General features: G+C 38.1%; 1 protein-coding gene across 1 annotated transcript in view; it reads left to right on the top strand.

Moving 5' to 3' along the window:
- The window catches only part of LOC145774683 (cilia- and flagella-associated protein 65-like), a 34,411-nt gene extending 17,171 nt beyond the window's left edge, over positions 1 to 17,240 (top strand). Inside the window, exons 17-42 of the mRNA XM_082585978.1 lie at positions 154 to 293; positions 1,181 to 1,318; positions 1,726 to 1,818; positions 2,337 to 2,483; positions 2,947 to 3,171; positions 3,514 to 3,684; positions 4,160 to 4,314; positions 4,524 to 4,663; positions 4,906 to 4,989; positions 5,410 to 5,548; positions 5,983 to 6,111; positions 7,632 to 7,747; positions 7,861 to 7,988; positions 8,390 to 8,500; positions 8,996 to 9,187; positions 9,832 to 9,993; positions 10,413 to 10,556; positions 11,060 to 11,176; positions 11,682 to 11,942; positions 12,447 to 12,682; positions 13,105 to 13,224; positions 14,349 to 14,631; positions 14,775 to 14,885; positions 15,361 to 15,485; positions 15,594 to 15,743; positions 16,413 to 17,240. Of these exons, the coding sequence (XP_082442104.1) occupies positions 154 to 293; positions 1,181 to 1,318; positions 1,726 to 1,818; positions 2,337 to 2,483; positions 2,947 to 3,171; positions 3,514 to 3,684; positions 4,160 to 4,314; positions 4,524 to 4,663; positions 4,906 to 4,989; positions 5,410 to 5,548; positions 5,983 to 6,111; positions 7,632 to 7,747; positions 7,861 to 7,988; positions 8,390 to 8,500; positions 8,996 to 9,187; positions 9,832 to 9,993; positions 10,413 to 10,556; positions 11,060 to 11,176; positions 11,682 to 11,942; positions 12,447 to 12,682; positions 13,105 to 13,224; positions 14,349 to 14,631; positions 14,775 to 14,885; positions 15,361 to 15,485; positions 15,594 to 15,743; positions 16,413 to 16,518 (3,923 nt within the window). The 3' untranslated portion in view covers positions 16,519 to 17,240. The remainder of the gene's footprint in view (positions 1 to 153; positions 294 to 1,180; positions 1,319 to 1,725; positions 1,819 to 2,336; positions 2,484 to 2,946; positions 3,172 to 3,513; positions 3,685 to 4,159; positions 4,315 to 4,523; positions 4,664 to 4,905; positions 4,990 to 5,409; positions 5,549 to 5,982; positions 6,112 to 7,631; positions 7,748 to 7,860; positions 7,989 to 8,389; positions 8,501 to 8,995; positions 9,188 to 9,831; positions 9,994 to 10,412; positions 10,557 to 11,059; positions 11,177 to 11,681; positions 11,943 to 12,446; positions 12,683 to 13,104; positions 13,225 to 14,348; positions 14,632 to 14,774; positions 14,886 to 15,360; positions 15,486 to 15,593; positions 15,744 to 16,412) is intronic.
- Positions 17,241 to 17,935: the final 695 nt, after the last annotated feature.

Below are 17,935 nucleotides of genomic sequence, written 5' to 3'. Positions count from 1 at the left end.
CAGGCTCTTAACCAACTACGCTATTGGTGCTAATCTCTTACTGTGAATACAATAAGAAAATGTAATAAAATTTACTTTTTTCTGGACCTGATGTTCCTAGTAATTATTTTTACATCTTGTACGCAATTAAAAAAAAAAAAAAACTCTTTTTAGATCCCACCGGAGCGTTTGAGGTACTTCCCCCAACCTGCGACATACCAGCAATGAAAAGCACAGATTTCCGGGTTGTGTTCAAACCTCACGCACCAAATCAGTTTTATGGAAAACTGCTAGAGTGTTATGTTTCCTATAAGGTACCTGTTTTAAAAATTACTTTAATTATTCGTTTTTAATAAAAGCAAATTTTGGTTGAATAATTTTAGAAAGCAACGTTTATTGAAAGCCTTTTGAATTGTAGTCATAAACTAATTGTCGATTATGAGCGCAAACAATGGCGTATGATTTTGTGCAGACGTTGACAGTCGACAGTAAAGTATTCACTCATCGGGATCTTCGTGTCTACATCTTCAGCTTTTTTTGTAGTTGATTGTAGGTTTATTGCGATGATGTAGATTTTTTTGTTGTATACAGACTTAAACTGACTGTAGTTGGAGAAGAAATAAATTAAGTAGACGTGAAGGCAATGAAGCCGCTCTTGGGTTCCGCCTTCAAGCATTCCGTTCAGTTCCTTGCCATGCCTACTTTCATCATGCCAAGTGTCCTTTCGAGCAACCTACACTCTCGCACAATTTCCCCTCACAGCAACATGCGGATTAAAAACCAGAAGCACAAGCATTAAATCTTAGTTTCTGTCTGTGGGCGTGTCTATCGCCAAGATACAGCTGCATGTTCTGGGTGGGTTTCGAACCTGCGAGCATCGGCTACGGATTCAGATTCAGCATGTATTCATACGTTAATATATAAACACATTGAATGTGATGCTGGCACCAGGATGACAGCGAAACACCACAGGGTCAACGAAGTCAACAACAGTGTCCACCCTCACACAATAAAAAAAACTACGAAAAGAAGAGGCAGTAATAACAACAGTACAACAAGAAAATAAAATAAACAAACTAACCAGACATTACAGATTTCTTCACATAGACATAATTTACATACATAATTTACTTTTGAGGAAAATTTGATTTGAAACCATATGACAATCAACTAATTTGATTCTTTTTTATTCTTTCCGTAGTGTCTTAGAGATTACAGATTGGTTGAGGAGCATCTTGTGTTCCCGCCTTGGCTACTAACGCTAGATGTCGCTGCTCATACCTTCAATGGACAAAACGAAACCTTTTATCCCGAAGTGAATCTCAGCTGCGAAAAACTGGTAAAGTCTGGTTTTATCTGTGAGCCCGATGGCGTTACATTTTCTATATGAATTTTAAGTACTTCGGTGAAAGTCAAACAAAAAATATCAGTATAAAGTGTGTCTTTGGTTTAAATTAAGTTTGTTCTTTAATGTTTAACCATACACAAATAAAACCTAACAACCGGACGGCATTTAACATAATAACATGAAAATAAACTAAAAATTACGAACGTTTTTGGTCTGTGACATGGCCTGAATTTTCATGTTTTGTTTAAGAAGTATTTTTTCAACTTCCATTCTAGTTATATAAAAAATTCATTCGATCAACCGCATGGCCACGTGTAACTTTGTCACCGGTGTGAAAATAGCTTTCAAACTGCAGTGATATATTTCTGTGAATCTGATGAAATGTGGAATTCTAACAGATTTTTCCACCTGTTTTCCCACAAGACCCTTCCTACAAAACTATCTTGATGCAAAATACCGGTACAACACCGATCCTTTACAACTTCTGCAAGGTAGGTACTTCTCTGGATCCTTTTGTTGCCATTCAAATGAAAAAATATATATAGTGAATCATCTTTCTCACCCCAGATTTGATTACAAACCTATGCCTGTTGAGACCTTGTTATTTTTTCAAAACGTTTCGACATTAGATCTCTATTCGTAAAAAAATATAATTTTCGTCTCCAATTGCGAAAAAATCTATTTTTGTGTGGTTATTTTTTTAGTCACATGGGTTGAGCAAGTTGAAGCAACCGAGTGATAAATATGTTTCCATACTTTCAGTAGGTCAATTATAATGCTCAGTATGTAAGTTACCCTGATAGCATGCTGAATACACAGCGTTGCTTAGTTTCTGAAACTGTTGGAATTTTTTAACTTGTTGGAAGTTCAAGGTGACTCACTTAAAACCGACTACTTTATTTTATCTTTAAAACCAACTTAGTCGTTTCATGCAAGATGCCATGTCTCTTTGTTTGAGATCGGTAGAAAGTTATTTTAAGGCGAGATTTTAATGCTTTATTTCCCGCAGAATAAGGATCATTTTACCGTAAAGCCTCCCCACGGATTGTCAAGATCAAAGAATCACATTTGTGTAGTTCGGCATATTCCACCAAGTGTTGATGTTTTTGAGGATTCAATCACATTGAGGCTGAATGAAAACGAAACACATGACAAGGCAAGTGTTTCAATTATATCAACCGATAAATTACGCTTTTGATTACTATTTTAATTTTAGATCAAAAGGTATTTCAGTCTTTCATGTTTAGTATCACATTGACGCACTTCTTTGAAAAACAACCTATATTTGTGACTTTCCCGTTTTAGACATAAATTTTAGTTTACAAAACAACTAAACTGGCTAAGTCATGCGCCTTCGAAAATGGCTTTTTGTAATTATTAGTCTTTGTAATTATTAGCTTTGCTACCTGCATTTAACACTTTGGTACATTGGCTACAATTTATTCTTGAACTTATTTTATTTATTTAAAAAGTTTATACTGGATACTTTTACATTAATGTTTTCGGAGCCATATCCGCTTCATAGTTGTACAATAAAGAAACATGTTTAAAATGCATGTGGGATTCATAAAGTCTTGTGACACACTAAGATCAGAAATATTTACATGTTGGATATTTAGACCATTCAGCTAGTTGGCACCGGTGAGCAGCCTGAGCTGTTGCTAAGCAACGACGGCGAGGTCTTCTTCCGACCCACATGCTTGTACACGGATGCCACGCGAGAGTATGAGGTCAAGAATCCCGGCCGGCTCCCCATCAAGTTCAAGTGGGCAATCAGCAGTGAATGTGCTTCCACACTCTCCGTGCAGCCACTAGAGGGCATCATACGTGCTAACGAGACTCAGGTAATTGATCTTTTTCCATTTATCTGTCTTGGTGGCGTAGCGGCATCTTGCCCGGTTGCAGCTCGGTAAGACGCCTGTTCGAATCTCCATCGTGCCCCTTTTTATTACATTAAACCATATACTGTATTTTGCAATTACACTATTTCAGAAAGTAACAAAAAAGAAAACGGACTTTTTTCATTTGATCAACGATGAGCGGTTTGCATTGCAGTATAAAAACACTTTTCTTGAACACACAGAAAGTTCTTCCATCAGAATCAACAAGAGTGTATTCGTTTTATCTGTGATTAGTGAGAGAGCCATACCAAGTTTGGTTTAATAATTTTTCCCATATTTGAGCAGAAGCACGTCTGGACTTTCAAGCCCACGATGATAACGAAATATGTTTTCAAACCAACATGCTTAACCTGGACTTGTGGCTCTAATGCCATCAACCCTGAAGATTATCCGATTAAAGAAGCAAGAAGGTTCAAGCTTCGAGTAGTAGGCGAAGGCTGTGAAGGGCTTATCAAGGTGTGAAATTAGTTCTAAGAATCACGTTAAAATTTCATGTTTAGCTACACATTGAAAAGTTATGTTTTTTGGTTTTTAAAAGATATTGGGTAAAGTTTTATTGCTGTTTCTTGCGTTTTTCTGGTACTGCTACTTATTATTTACGCTTAACATTCCACACCAACTTGTTGCTACTGGAAAAGGAACAAGGTGCAATTTTTATTCCACCGCGTTACTCACTACAAAAATACAAAGATTTTTTGACAGACATTTATTTTTTAAATGTTTCACTAAAATAAACGTTTTATTATATCAGAATATAGTTATATGATACTTTTATACGATAAGTTCATCAACACCATCCATGTCGATTGTCCTTATTGAAAATAATTACCATATTTCTTAGAAGGAAAGCAGATACTGAAGTAACCGATAAGTTATAGCAAACTTTGTTCACACTTCACGAGCGGATTATAATTCATTGAATTTTGAACAGGTTGAGAAATATAACATCGATTTTGGATCGGTTATATCTGGCGCCACGAAAACGAAACCAATTACTCTTTACAACAATTCCTTATGCAACCTGCACTTCAAGTTGACTCTCAAGCAAACCATAAGCAGCCAATATGGTGAAGAACCTGATGAGAAGTGAGTGGATCTTGAAGATGAAACTTTTATATTGAAGGAATGTTCAATTTTGAAATGGAAACATCTCTTTAATACCTTTGTCGTCCTGTTAGCTTGGCATACTTGTAGAAACTTTGAGTCACTGTTAAAGGAATTCCTAAATGCTTTTCTTCCGGAAACGTTTCTCATTCGAACAGGAATCTTTTAATCGCAATTACTCTTCATCGCAGTGAACCGATTGGATTGAAACTGAGCAATTGGAACTCCGTAGTACCAGCAAGGTCAAAGGTCGTGATAACCGCACTGGCTCACCCCCACAGACGAGTGGTCTACAACTGGTCGCTTTATTATGAGCTGCTTGGAGCCGACGGTAGTTCTAATTTAACTTTTTTACGTTCATTCAGCTTTAAAAAACACATCTACCCAAAAGAGCGAATTTGTTAGTGTTCACTAATTTGATAATTATATTTTTCTTTTCGACCAGTTGTTTATTTGAAATTTGTTTAACTAATTTACGTTTTTGTACTCTACACGTAGTCAGCGTCGATTAAGGTTGAACTAACGTTAAAATAATGTAACTATACTTAAATCTAACATTTCATATTCATTCAGGCGAGATGATCGGTGATGATGATTCCCCGACCCCCCTGTGCGAGCTGACAGCCGAGGGGGTCTACCCTGTTTTGTCCGTCGTTGGTGAGAAAGTTTGTTTTTGTTGTTGTTGACAAAACATCTTGCTAACGTATTGTTAATATTTATTTTCTAGCCACGTGTTAAGCAAAGAAATGTTCTTCTTACCACATTGATTGCTGAATGAAGTGCAAAATGTACAAACAATGCTTTAACGGAGTTCTTGAAGTTTCTTTCTCTTGGAAAACGTTTCCTCCCTGAGAAGAGCGGATGATATTATCTGTCAACCTCCCAGGAAGACACTTGTTCTTTCCTAAACAGCAAATCACAGTTTTTTTTACATTATTTCAATGTCTGCAGACTTTGGTTTAATGCAAAAAAGGACTACTTCGTTGGCAGGGCTATGATATTGAATCTGCGAAACTCGTTGCAATCATAAAACGTGAGTTAATTTAATGATTTGAAATCACTTTATGGCATCTCCAGATGCAAGAACGAGCGGCAGTGGAAGCAGCATCAGCAAGACACAGTTGTGGAGGTGGTTCAGTCTGGATCATCTCAACTCCTGCTTGGATTCAGATCCGGAAAAATCCGAGCTCCAATACTCTGTCAATACTCGGCACAGGTAACTTGCAGTTCAACTTCTACTCAAAACGAATACATTTTTGATGCTGTAAAGTTGGCCAAAGAACTTTAGTGTAAGGCTTCTCCATAGCGTTATTACGTCATTGTGTGGTTTATATTCCCGTTACCCAACTTACGTGTAGTTTTGAGAGGTTTCCCTTATGCAGCTCAAAACAAACCAACGAAAAACTGAAAGCGTTGTTTTTTTATATTGATCTAATAACAATGACAGCAGCAGCACTTTTGGTAGGACAGGAACAGTAGTTCACAGGGCCTGCAGCACACTTGATTTAACTTTAAACAGGTGTCAAGGGTAAATCTAGCTTCAGAAAGTTGACTCGTGCCAAATAAGAATGCAAATACCGACAACCAATCATTTCGCTGGTTTCAGTCACGTGAGAGTTGTTGGCTAGACAAGTACTTTCGTTTTCACAGCGCCTCAAGACGACCAAGCGTCTACACGAAATCTATCCTCGACTTTAATTTTGGTGCTGCATCTGTCTCCTCGGAGCCTTGCTACATTAGTATGATGGTGAAGAACTCTGGATCGGTGCCCACTGAGTGGTGAGTTGCCCATTTGTAAAGTGTTTGGTCAAGACCCTTGCTCTCCATGAACTTAATCTAATCGTTCAAAAAGAAATTGAAGTGTACTTGTTTCATTTTAATCAAAGAGAGCAACGCATGTTGCCATGTTCTGTTGTAGATGTATGTCACAATCAATGTGCGAGGTCTCGCGACGGGCTGCTTTGTATCTTGACCGAGCGTGCTGTTTTAATGGTGGAATTCTTATGCGATATGTTATTTTCGGTCATTGTCCTGTACATTTTCCTTGTATTGTCATTGTCCTGAACATTCTGTTGATTCCGAAATTTTATTATGTAACGTATTTCCAGTATCTTCTGTAAACATGCAAATCTGGAACATTCTGTTGTTTTTCACAATTGCCAAATGTCGTTTGTCATGACGCCATAAGGATGTTTATCAGTAGATCTGTGATTGCGAAATCTTTATTATGTAACGTACTTTCTAGAATCTTCTACCTTACGTGACAATCTGGAAGCTTCTTTAAACTTGCTTGTTTACGTTTAGTGCAACTTGACAGAACAATGAGTCCTTATGATGTAACATTACGTAACCTTCTCGAAGTTACTAGACCGAACAACCTTCTATAAATAGTGGTGAAATTTGGGTAAATGATTATTTATTATTATGAGTCGATTATGAGAGATCATTGTTGTAGTGGTGGCAGTTGGTAATAGACGCAAAGATTATTGTTAATCGAGAGTTGAAGTATTGAATACGAGTAAAGCAAAGTTGATGCTAATATAATTTCTGATTGAAATTAGAATCGTATGAGAAGCTGTGAGTGGAATACGTTAAACTCGATCAATAGTCGCAAGCGTTGGAATCTATTGCTGTTTACTGTTACTGTTACTTTGATTAATTGCTGGAAGTGGTGAACCATTCGTTGGAGTCCTTTAAGCGTTTTTATATATCATTTCACTAGTAGAACTATTCGACATTTAATTGACTGCTTTTCGGTTATAACCCATTAAACTACGTCATTGAACCTTTCCAAGTCTTTTTCCTGGTAAGAGATAGAAAGAAATCGTGACAATGACCAAGGCTATTGATCACGAATTAATAAGAAAACCAGCCACGAAACAGCTTTGGATACTGAAATAACACGTATTTTGTACTCTACACTGTTTTGAACTGAAGTCCTTGAAAATTGACTGAGAATGTTTATCCATACTAAAAGTAAACAATTTAAAAAAAAATTCTCAGTTTTTTTTTTATTAGAAATGGTCTAAAACCAATAAGTTTATATCTGTGTCCAGGTTATAATTACAATTAGAAGCAATTAAGTTAAGTGGTTCTGCAGTAATTGTAATCAAATTTTCTACAGCTTTCAAAACTACTCCAATGAAAACAACTTTGAAGAACATTTACATTTTAAATCATTATTTCAATAATGCAATGTACAAAATACAAATTAGCTACAAACACTGCAAGATAACAAGTTTAAAGCCATCATGTGATCACACTATTGAATGCTTGTTAACGTTTTCGTCTTTCCTCAGGGCCTTTTTGTTCCCGAAAGATCTCGAATTGGAAATTGATTATTGGGCCGAAACCGGCTTGTTAGATCCCAACGATTTACATGAGCTCCACATCCAGGACAATGAGCTCTTTACAGGTTTGTTCCAAGGATGACTGATTGCCACAATCCACGGAGTCTTTTGAGATTTAAATCCCATGCGTTCGTAGATTTCAACGATAAGCATTTCAATTCCTGTTGTTTTCACCCAGTTTTCCCCAAGAAGGGCGTACTGGCACCAGGCGAACACAGAACCATTCTGCTCAGCTACAAGCATGACGTCTCCGGAACTCATCGAATCCCTGTCTTGCTTAAAATTGAAAATGGAAAGGAAATCATGGCAAGTCACACTGTTGTTCCTGGGCTTTCAGTTATATTTCGATTTGCTTTGAGAATTTTTGTTGTTTTTGTTTTTTTATTTTTGCAAACTGATGTTTTGCAAAACACGACTTTTCTTCCATGAATTTGATGTTTTTGTTTGCGGCATCTTTTTTTCATTAGAAATTTGTTTTATTCTTGAGCAACTCACTTTGTTCCACTTGTCGAAACGTTAGAACAAGCGCTGTTTGCAGTTCAATAAAACTTACAATATCCATACTGTTTTATTACTACTGACTACACAATATATTCTGTATGAAGAAGTCGGCCTCACTGTAGGATCACTTTTATGCAAATTTATTTTCCAAAACTGCTTGAGACTTTGTCTATAAAGCTCTATATTGACCACTTCCTTTATTTTAGATCAACTTTATTGGCGTTACAGTGGAACCAAATAGGCGGTACTTACATTTCCCCGGTACCAAACATATCTTTACTCCAGTTCCGATTGGAGGTCCTACACCTCCTAAACAGGTAAAAATAAAACCTTTTTTCTCGCTTGACCTAAGCATCAACTGCCTTTGAGCAACATTCATGAGGTAGTTTCAGTCATGATTCGACTTGCACAGGCCATGGCTTGATATGACCTTATCTAGAATCGAACCGACCTTTTATCACTGCACCCAAATGCACTAACCACTCAGCCACTGAGCTGGTCTTAGTACTACTTGTTAAATTTTGATCTTTAAAGAAAATATAGACGTGTATTGCTGAACTCACATGGTTTGAAGACAATAAAAATTTTCGAAGAGCTTTGATGATTTGAAAACTGATTAAAAATGCCACCGGAAAATATAAAGTGATGTTAATTTACCATTTTTGTCAGCTATCATCAGTAGAACACAAAGTGATTAAATGGGAAAACTCATCAGTACCCACTACCCAAAAATGCTGAAAATCTCCTTGTTCTTTGAAACGTTGATAAAATGTCTGTAGCTGTTTCGTTGCTTAACTTTCACTCTTTCTCAGCTATACGAGATGTACAATGGCGGTTCTATGGCGGTCATGTATGAGGTGGACATGGCTCATTTGGTCACGCTCGAATCTGCCAATTACGAACACACAGTGCTGACCTGCCTCAACCCGAGCGGGGAAATCTTACCAGGGACTTCGGCTAATCTAGAATGGATTTTCTCACCTTTGGAAAGCAAGACCTACACTGTAAGACGCTTCAAGCTTGTATTTGCAACTGCTTGGTTGCGACAATATATTATCGTACTGAAAATGCTTTTTGTCAAACTTTTTTATTTTACTTTGGATTTTCATGCCGCACTTCAGGCATGATCAATGATTTCTCTGATTTTAAGTTTCCGCTTGAATCATTATTATGAGAAACTATATCTTCGGACTGAGAAAGCTTCTTTGAGAGCTTAATTCTGACAGTTTCACATACTTGTAGAGACTTTGAAGGACCGAGTGAAGTTTCTGCTTTATTTCATTCACTAGATGCCGCTGAATGGAAAGTTGTTTTTAACATGCGTTGCTCAAGCGCTGGTTGATCTCACTGTTCCTTCGTTCATGAAGTCGGGCGCTTAACCAACTGAGCTATCCAGATTTAACTGAACGGAATGCTACGACGTTCAACTATTGCCTACCTACTTAGATTGTTATTTTGCTTTTCATTTCTTTGTTAGCAGCGTTTCATGCGTGCCTAGGCTAAAGAGAGTCATTTAGCGGCGCTTCGGCAGTGGAGTAGAGTGGAAGTTGTTTGAAAACAAAAGTTAATTAATAGTACAAAAATCAAAAGGAAGTTGAAAGATGTCGATGTAGATAAAACAATAACAAACTTTGTTATTTTCCTTTAGGTGGACATTCCCATTCACATTCTAGGGGGCGAAACAGCCCTTATTACCTTCGAGGGGATAGGCTATGATACCAGAGCTATGGGGTCCAGTATGCCATTCTTGGACCAACCCCCCGAATTTACCTCTGTCCCAAGCTCCCAACATGTCCCTGTGCCTGGACAGGTTGGTACTGTGGGTTAACCAGTTTTATTGCGGGACAGTCTTGTGTACATACTTGTTGCTTTTTTGTGTCCTGATTAAAACCTGTTGTGTGAAAATTTGGATTAACCAACGAAAATTCAAGGAAGCCAATTTCGGTTTTCCATCTGCTTCTGCAAGCACGTCATTGTCATAAAGCTTCTTTCGAGGATTGAGATGGTATTGAACCCACTTCCGTTCAAATTAGGTAGATGCTTGTACCACTAAGCAGACAGCATTGTAGTGTTAACAATCAAATCCTGCTTTGACACTTGACACAATCCCTTTTGTGGCATCACAAATAGTGAAACTAAGCAATATCAGGAAAGTGAGATTCGTTGCAATCTGAAAAGAACATCGTCGAGTGCAGGATAACTTTATCAAGGATCTAAATGCATCTTCAGATCTTATTCATGTCCGAAGAACGCGTCAGTTTTGGAAACGTGCCTTTATTTGGAAAAGCAAGGCATATGGTCTTCCTCACAAACAAGTCAGACGACAGGCCCGTGTCTTTCACTTGGCACGCCACCTCTGAAGTCGTCAATGATGTACGCGATGGTTTGTTTGTTGTTAGGTCGGGCGAAAGTTTCATGTAAATTTGCCGTTTTTGTGGGTTTGCATTGGCCGATGGCAGCCCAAAATAAGATTCCAAGATCTTTACTTCACACTTTAAAAACAATTTAAAAATGTGATAAATTATGAAACCACAACAGCAGCGAACATGTTTTTTTTTGCTTTTGTCCAACCTTTCCAGCTATTTCAACCTTTTTGATCAGTTATTAGAATATAATTATGTCGCTTAAAGAAATATATATGTTGCTGAGACAGAAATGGCAAGTTTTGAATTGAATAAATCCCGACGAAAAACTGCAGTCCGACTTGATTGCTTAACTTTAAATCGATGCAGCTAACTAAACTACAGACAAGGTAAATAGTTACGTAATGTGTTGTGACCGAAACAGGCGCAGTCGTTGATGACGCGGTTTCAGGGTGCTCTTCATCGTCCTCACGCGACTGGATAATTCATTTCTTATCAGTTATCACCCTTCAGGTTCTTCGCATCGAACCCGTGCACGGTCGGCTGGATCCTGGTCAGTCGGTCATGACCAAGATATCCTTCTGCGCAGCTGGGTTGCCTTCATTCTACGACCTGGATCTCATCTGTGAGGTACAAACGTGAATATGCCAGTTTAGGAAACTAAAGTTTTGAGAATAAGAGACTTGAGGCGTGAAAATCACCCAATAACGTAACCACATGATTGACAATTTTAAAGTTGGTAGTAAATTTTTAACCTGATGTTTTTTTAAATAACGAAATATTTCAAATGCTTCACCGCAGTGACGTAACTAGAAAGAAAACATTAGGGGAGCAAACATTTTGACATATGAAATGAAGAGTTCATTTAAAAATATGGCGACTGAATGCAGCTAAACATTTATGAAACGTCATTGAACATGTAAAGTCATGTTATTGAATCATTGTAAAAGCATCAGAAACCTATTTTTGGGTGGAAAAAATAAAGTTTTTGGGAGGGCAATTGCTCCTCCAAGCCTTCCCCTCTCACCTCCGTGGTTACGTCCCTGCCCCACTACGTACGCATGGGATTAAAGCAGAGTTGCTTGATCTTGACATGTGGGAACTACAGGTTCAAGTAGACTCTCCTTCTTCTCAGGTCGTTGACGAAAGAAAGGATACAGAGTTTGTCGCTGAACTTGCTGCGTGGAAGGAAGAACGTGCCAGGCAAGCTGTCGAATTTGTCATCACTGACGACTCTGATGACGTCAGTGCGACGTCACAAAACGAATATTACGCAGGACCAGCAAAGTTCGACACCCACTCAACAACACCACGACAACGCTTAGAAAACATCTTAAACAAATCAAAAACTCCAGTTCGGTTGACAGAAAGTGAACTGTCAAAACATTCACTCAAGGTGATATCCTTAGTGTTTTCACTTTCTCTTACTATTTATGATTATGTTTTTTCGTCTTGCTTACCTTGCTATTTGGTTCCTATATGGAAGACAACAACTGGTGAAGTGTTTCGTGAAGTTGTTGGGCAGTCGAGTGTAACAAGAATTGGCAGCGATAGACACGTGTTTCGCTTCTGAGACTGGGCTCATCAGTATCGCACCACTAACTCGTGCCACATAGTTCTCAACCGTTTGAATCCTTACCTTTGTGGAAAGAAAACAACTAAACTAACTGTTGGAGGTAGTGCTGACGCCAGTAAGATCGCTCCTTCTCAACTGGTGAAGTGTTACATTTAAGCAATTAGTTATTTGAAGCTAACCCTAGTTAAATACCTAAGTTAATAGAAAAAAATGTCCATACAAACATATCTCTAGAACAGTCTGAGCACATTTAAAAAGTGTGTGAACGCATCAAATATTACATGTCAGTTAGTTGGTTTCAACTTCATTTTGTGTCTGTTGTAGTCGGAGGTCAAAAGCTACGCAACTCTTCCACCAATCAGATTTGAAGATCCTGTGGCGTTACCTAGCAACCGGTCGCGTCAATTACGTCACCAGGTAACAGCGGTGCGTAACGAGTGGCCCCAACCCCAGGCCCCGAAACCTTTTATTTGTCACCTCGGAGTCACAGCAAGAACTCATGACATTGCACAGTTCCGAACTCACTTTGCAAGGGAAAGCAACAAGCATTTCATTGATCGGTGAGTGGATGATCTGCGTCTACACGACGCTGAATTAACGTTTTCAGTCTAACTGTTGCGGTAGCATAGAATCTTCATTTTGATAAGAGGCTTGACCTCAGCTGAAGAGCATTTGTCAATGCTGGCATGGTTTAAAATAGATGTTTGATAGTTGACAGCAGAAAGTGTAGAAACAAACTTGCGTAGGTTGGAAATAGCCCATCCCAGACAGCAAAATCCGTCAGTTTTACATTGATTCAGCGTCTACAGACGTTGAATCAATGTAAAAGTGAGAGGTTTTGCTGTCTGGATAGAATTGCCACTTGCATCCAGTAGATGAAACATTTTAATATCTCACTAAAATAACATTTGGAATAATTTGCTTACTAACTCCTGTGTTGTCTTCATGGGTATCAATCACGTTTCACGCCATTATATTGAAGGACGCTGCAAGTTGATTACCCTGTTCCAGCCAAAGCTCCTGAGGAGGTCCACTACCCCCTGACCACCTGCAATGAAGCAGAAAAGTCCATGGTTATCTCTGTCATGTCTGATGTTATAAGGTGGGTGACGTGTCTTACGAAGCTATTTTGTTATCAATCTACACATGGTTAAGAGTTACCTAGAAACGAAAGAGCTTAAGAAGAATTCAAGGGACTTTTTCCAACTTTTCATAGTGAAAATCTTTGCAATGAAAAGCTGATAGTTGATGTCGGCAGATGGTTAGCGCACACAAGGTAGTTGGGTTTGGTTCCCTTGCTTTTTATAAAATACTGCAACAGCCATGCTTGCCTCGTAATAAGTTAAAGTCACCCTGAAAGAAAACAATTGTAATACCATTGATAGACAGTAGAAACCTTAAGAGATGTATTCCATTAGATCTAATTTAAACATAACACTGGTCTACACGATTTTTGCTCTAAGAACTTTGAAGACTGATTTAGAGTAATTTTGGGGTGCTGAATCCGAATCTGACCTCAGATTTATCCTATCACGTCAGGTTTGTGCGATATCAGCAAATTGTTTCTTTTGTCAAAAGTGGAAGATTTGATGTTGCGTTTATTACACATACGCATTGCGCCACATCAAAACCAGGCCATGGGGGTGCATAAATAGCTGAAATATTCCCACAGACTATAATTTTGATACTAATTTGTTTTGGAAGCAACATTATTAACAAAGCAGTAATATCAAACTAAAAGTGAAGCTAAACATATAATTGACCCCAATCCTGTCAATTTTTTTGCATAAAAACACAAAGTTTTAAGCAGGCCTATGGCAATACTTGTTCAGTAACTTTATTTAAGCTATTTTAGCCTGCCTAACGCTAACCTTTCGCTATGGCACTGCATCTGTTGGTGGTAAACGCAATGCCGAATCTTCCACTTTTGGGAAAAATAAAGTATTTTTTGTTATCATATCTCTAAAATCAGATGTGATAGTAAAAATCTGAGTTCAGATTCGGATTCAGCACCCCAAAACTACATTGAATCAGTTTTCAAAGTCCAAACAGCAAAAAAAGTCTTTTTTTGTAGACCAGTGGATCATGTATCAAGAAAGGTTTAATGCTCGTTAAATTGTATCGGTTGTGAACTTTATCTGTTTTTGTTGCTTTTTGGATTCTTTTTTCTCAAATAAAACGTTTGTTTACATAATTTTTTACTAATGAGTTTAACTGATAACTCAGAGGTCTGCTGGACGATCCTACCTTTCACGACGCTGTCACCGAACTGGACAAGTATCCCACTCCCTACTTTTCCCAGCTTCCCACTGAGGACCAGGATGTTTATTATGACGCTTCGGAAACTCACAAAGATAATGAAAGAAACAAACTGGAAGAGACCAGTGTAAAAAAAGAAAAGGAAAGTGAAGAAGAGCAACAACTGAAGAACACAGAAGAGAAAGAAGGTGAAAGTGAAACGAACCAAAATACAGAAAATGTTGAGGAATCAGAAGACTCGGACGCCAAAGTGAGACCTTGATTTTTGAAAATTTACGTTTTATATTTTGTCGTTTTAACATCTTTTAAGCTCAAAACATTAAACTAAAATTATCAGCTTCTATTGTTACAATCTTGCGTTCATCAACAAAACTGTTTCAAATATTTTTCTAGGGAGAAAAGGTGACATTGGATCAAACAACCATCGACAAGCCACGAACCGAACCAGAAATCACAGACTCACAGGTCAAACTTATGAGCGAGATTCTGCGCCACAGTGAAGGAGTACGTGTTGTGATGTTTTCTTACATCACCATGATCATTTACGCTTATCCGAACTGCTGTTTAACCATTTTTAAAACAATACTCATTTGTTCTATCTACATTATCCAGGGCTGTGGAGTCGAGCAAAAAATATACGACTCCCACTCCTCGATTTTTTTACTAGAGAACTCCGACTTCGGACACGCCAAAATCTTTCCCACTCCACGACTCCGATTCCACAGTCCTGCCATCTACGATTTCTTATTTTAACAGTTAGATATACTGCGATAAATAGAATTTTTGTTTGTCTTACTTCGTTTACTAAATATGCTTTGGTACTTCCAGGTCTATTCCTAATATCTCGGTTTGGTGCAAAGATTCAGTTCTAAGACTGTTTGAGTGTTTACCTTGCATGACTGAAAGAAGTCTACTTCGAAAATATTTGTTTTGGATATTTAAAAAAAATGTCAACTCGTTTCCATGTTTCTTCCTCCAGCAAAGCACACCCGAGTCGACCATCCATGAATTCCGAGATCAACCGAAATCTTCCGAACCCGAACGAAGATCGATTGCTGGGGTTTCCCCAACTGTGCAACACCAAATGAACGAACAAGTTAGAAGGTTGGTTAGAGATAAAATACATACGTGACAGTAATCTTTCAGCGACATCGATGCCCCCTTTTGTCCCATTTCATCGCAGGAAACTTGAAGTTTTATTTGATTTTTCAGGAGTCCACAATTTGGATGCATTCTTGAGGATATTTTATCAAGCACCATCTGCAATATTATGCAGGAGGCTCTTGCAGGAGAGGTTCTTCTCACTGTTCGTCCTCGAGTGGTGGCTTTGCCCCCTTCTAGGAACTCTAGCATCAGCCATAGGTATGTTGTGTCTTTCACAGCTATTTCTTGCAAAAATAACCTAGTTTAAAACAAATCCTAACAACTGTTTTATTTCGAGAATGGCAGATTTTAACCAGAAGCTGTCAACGCATCAAGCGTGACCAACCAGCAGGCACCCTTGGTCTATGTTTCACGTCAGTTGGAGCCAGGATACATCGCCATCGAATCAACAATTTTATTTATAAAAACAGAGTGATACTGTTCACCAGGCATTTGATAAATAGGTGGCATGCGTTCTTTTGGTGACTATAGACTACTAGGTCACCTCCTGATGTCAAGGATGATATCTAGCTTTTATTACCGACGTTTCGTCAGTCAGCACGACTGACTTTATCAAGGGGGCTGAAACAGGTAAACACAACCTGTTCAGCAACAATGACACAACACAAAAAACTCTGATTCTTATTACTTTATTCATTTGGCAGTATGTTTTTTGTGTTGTGCCATTTGTCGCTGAACATGTAGCCTAGTGTTTACCTGTTTTAGCCCCCTTGATAAAGTCAGTCGTGCTGACTGACGAAACGTCGGTAATAAAAGCTAGCTATCATCCTTGACATCAGGAGGTAACCTGGTAGCCTATAGTCACCAGAACAACTCAAGCCACTTTAACTATTTATATATATATATATATTTTTTTTTTTTATTCAGACCTTCAATAAACGAAGGCGTTCCGAACAATTCTACTCCATCTAGTGGCCAGTTAAAGCGCACGAAAAAATCGTCGATAACCGATGCAGCTTCTCAAAAGAGCTAAGCTAACATTGATACGTGATTGCTTTACTGTTTGTTTGATGTGTCATTTTGCGTTTCATGTTCTGTATGTGCGAAAGTTTGCTGTAACCTTTGCGACCACGGTTGCACTTTGTGAGGTAACCTTTTTGAAATTTGGGTTCAAAATAGATTTGGATTTGCTCCCAGACGTTGTAGTTTTCTCCTCGCATTCTGTTTTACTTGTTTAAGTGGTGATTTACAATGATTGCATTAAATTCACATCACAGAACGTTTTTTATTGATTTGTCGAGTTCCCACACTGAAAGGTTGTAACAATTTTATTTCACGTCACGAACAACAAAATCAAATTATGTACAACCGATACAGTCTCAACGTCAGCTCTTAAAGGCGATAGTTTTTACGTAGGCTATTTATTATGAACGCGTTGGTTATTGTAGACAAAAAACTTTTGAAAAATTTCCGAAATGTATTTAAAAACGGACATTCTATAGATATGTTGTGATATTGGGTTAGTGAAATTTTTGGAAAATTGTTGGTATTATAATTTCACATTTCACTGTTTGCTTGTTTTTTTATACTTGGATCGTTAAAATTTGTTTTTGTTTTATCACGAAGTGTTGCTTCGACGCAATTAGATAAAGATTTTATGTGGTGGTTTCACTGTTTTCAATATTTTAACTGTATTTGCATTTCTCCAATAAGTGTTCTTGTTTGAACGCTTTGTAAAAACTGAATATTTTTGTATATGCATTTTTCTTTGTACAGTTAGTCATAAATATCTATTTTTTTGTGAGCGCTCTCACTTACTTCATAAAAGAATGCTACATTTTGATCAGGGTTAAATGATTTTACTCTGACACATATTTTCACAAAGCTTTAACGTCTTTGTCAGCGATTGCAAAAGGCAATCACTGTGTCATCTCATCAAACATCTCTGCGCTACTACTACATAAGAGCACTTTATGACGTTCTAAAGGACGTAGGTTCAACTTCCAGTGAGAGCATGTCGTTGTATCTATGGCAAGACACGTGACGAAAAAAGTGTTGAAGAAGAATAACAGGGTGAAAAGGATGGCTTTTAATTTCTCGTTTAGCTGAGGGATTGATTGGACCACCGACGTTCGATGGCAGCGTGGCCATTTTCGTTTCACGTTGCTTTCACTTTTGCCGAAAAATAGCAAGCCATGTCAATAATGCGCCGCTGATCGATACAGGACTTGAACCAGGTCTCTAGCATTAAAGACAAGTTCGCTAACCACCTCGCAATATCTCCGCGTAGGTGATATCGGGACTGTTGCGCTTGAATCAGTTTATACAAAACGTTTACTCGGTTATGATTGTTACGGAAGGACATAAACCATCTGTGCACAACCTCATTCCGACCTCGTTTGTTTTGCCATTCCAACAACCAGCCAGTCGAAGTTCGATTCAGCATCAAA

This window comes from Aplidium turbinatum, chromosome 7, assembly GCF_918807975.1.
Source record: "Aplidium turbinatum chromosome 7, kaAplTurb1.1, whole genome shotgun sequence".
NCBI classification, from domain to species: Eukaryota; Metazoa; Chordata; class Ascidiacea; order Aplousobranchia; family Polyclinidae; genus Aplidium; species Aplidium turbinatum.
This window is presented reverse-complemented; position numbering and strand designations above follow the sequence as displayed.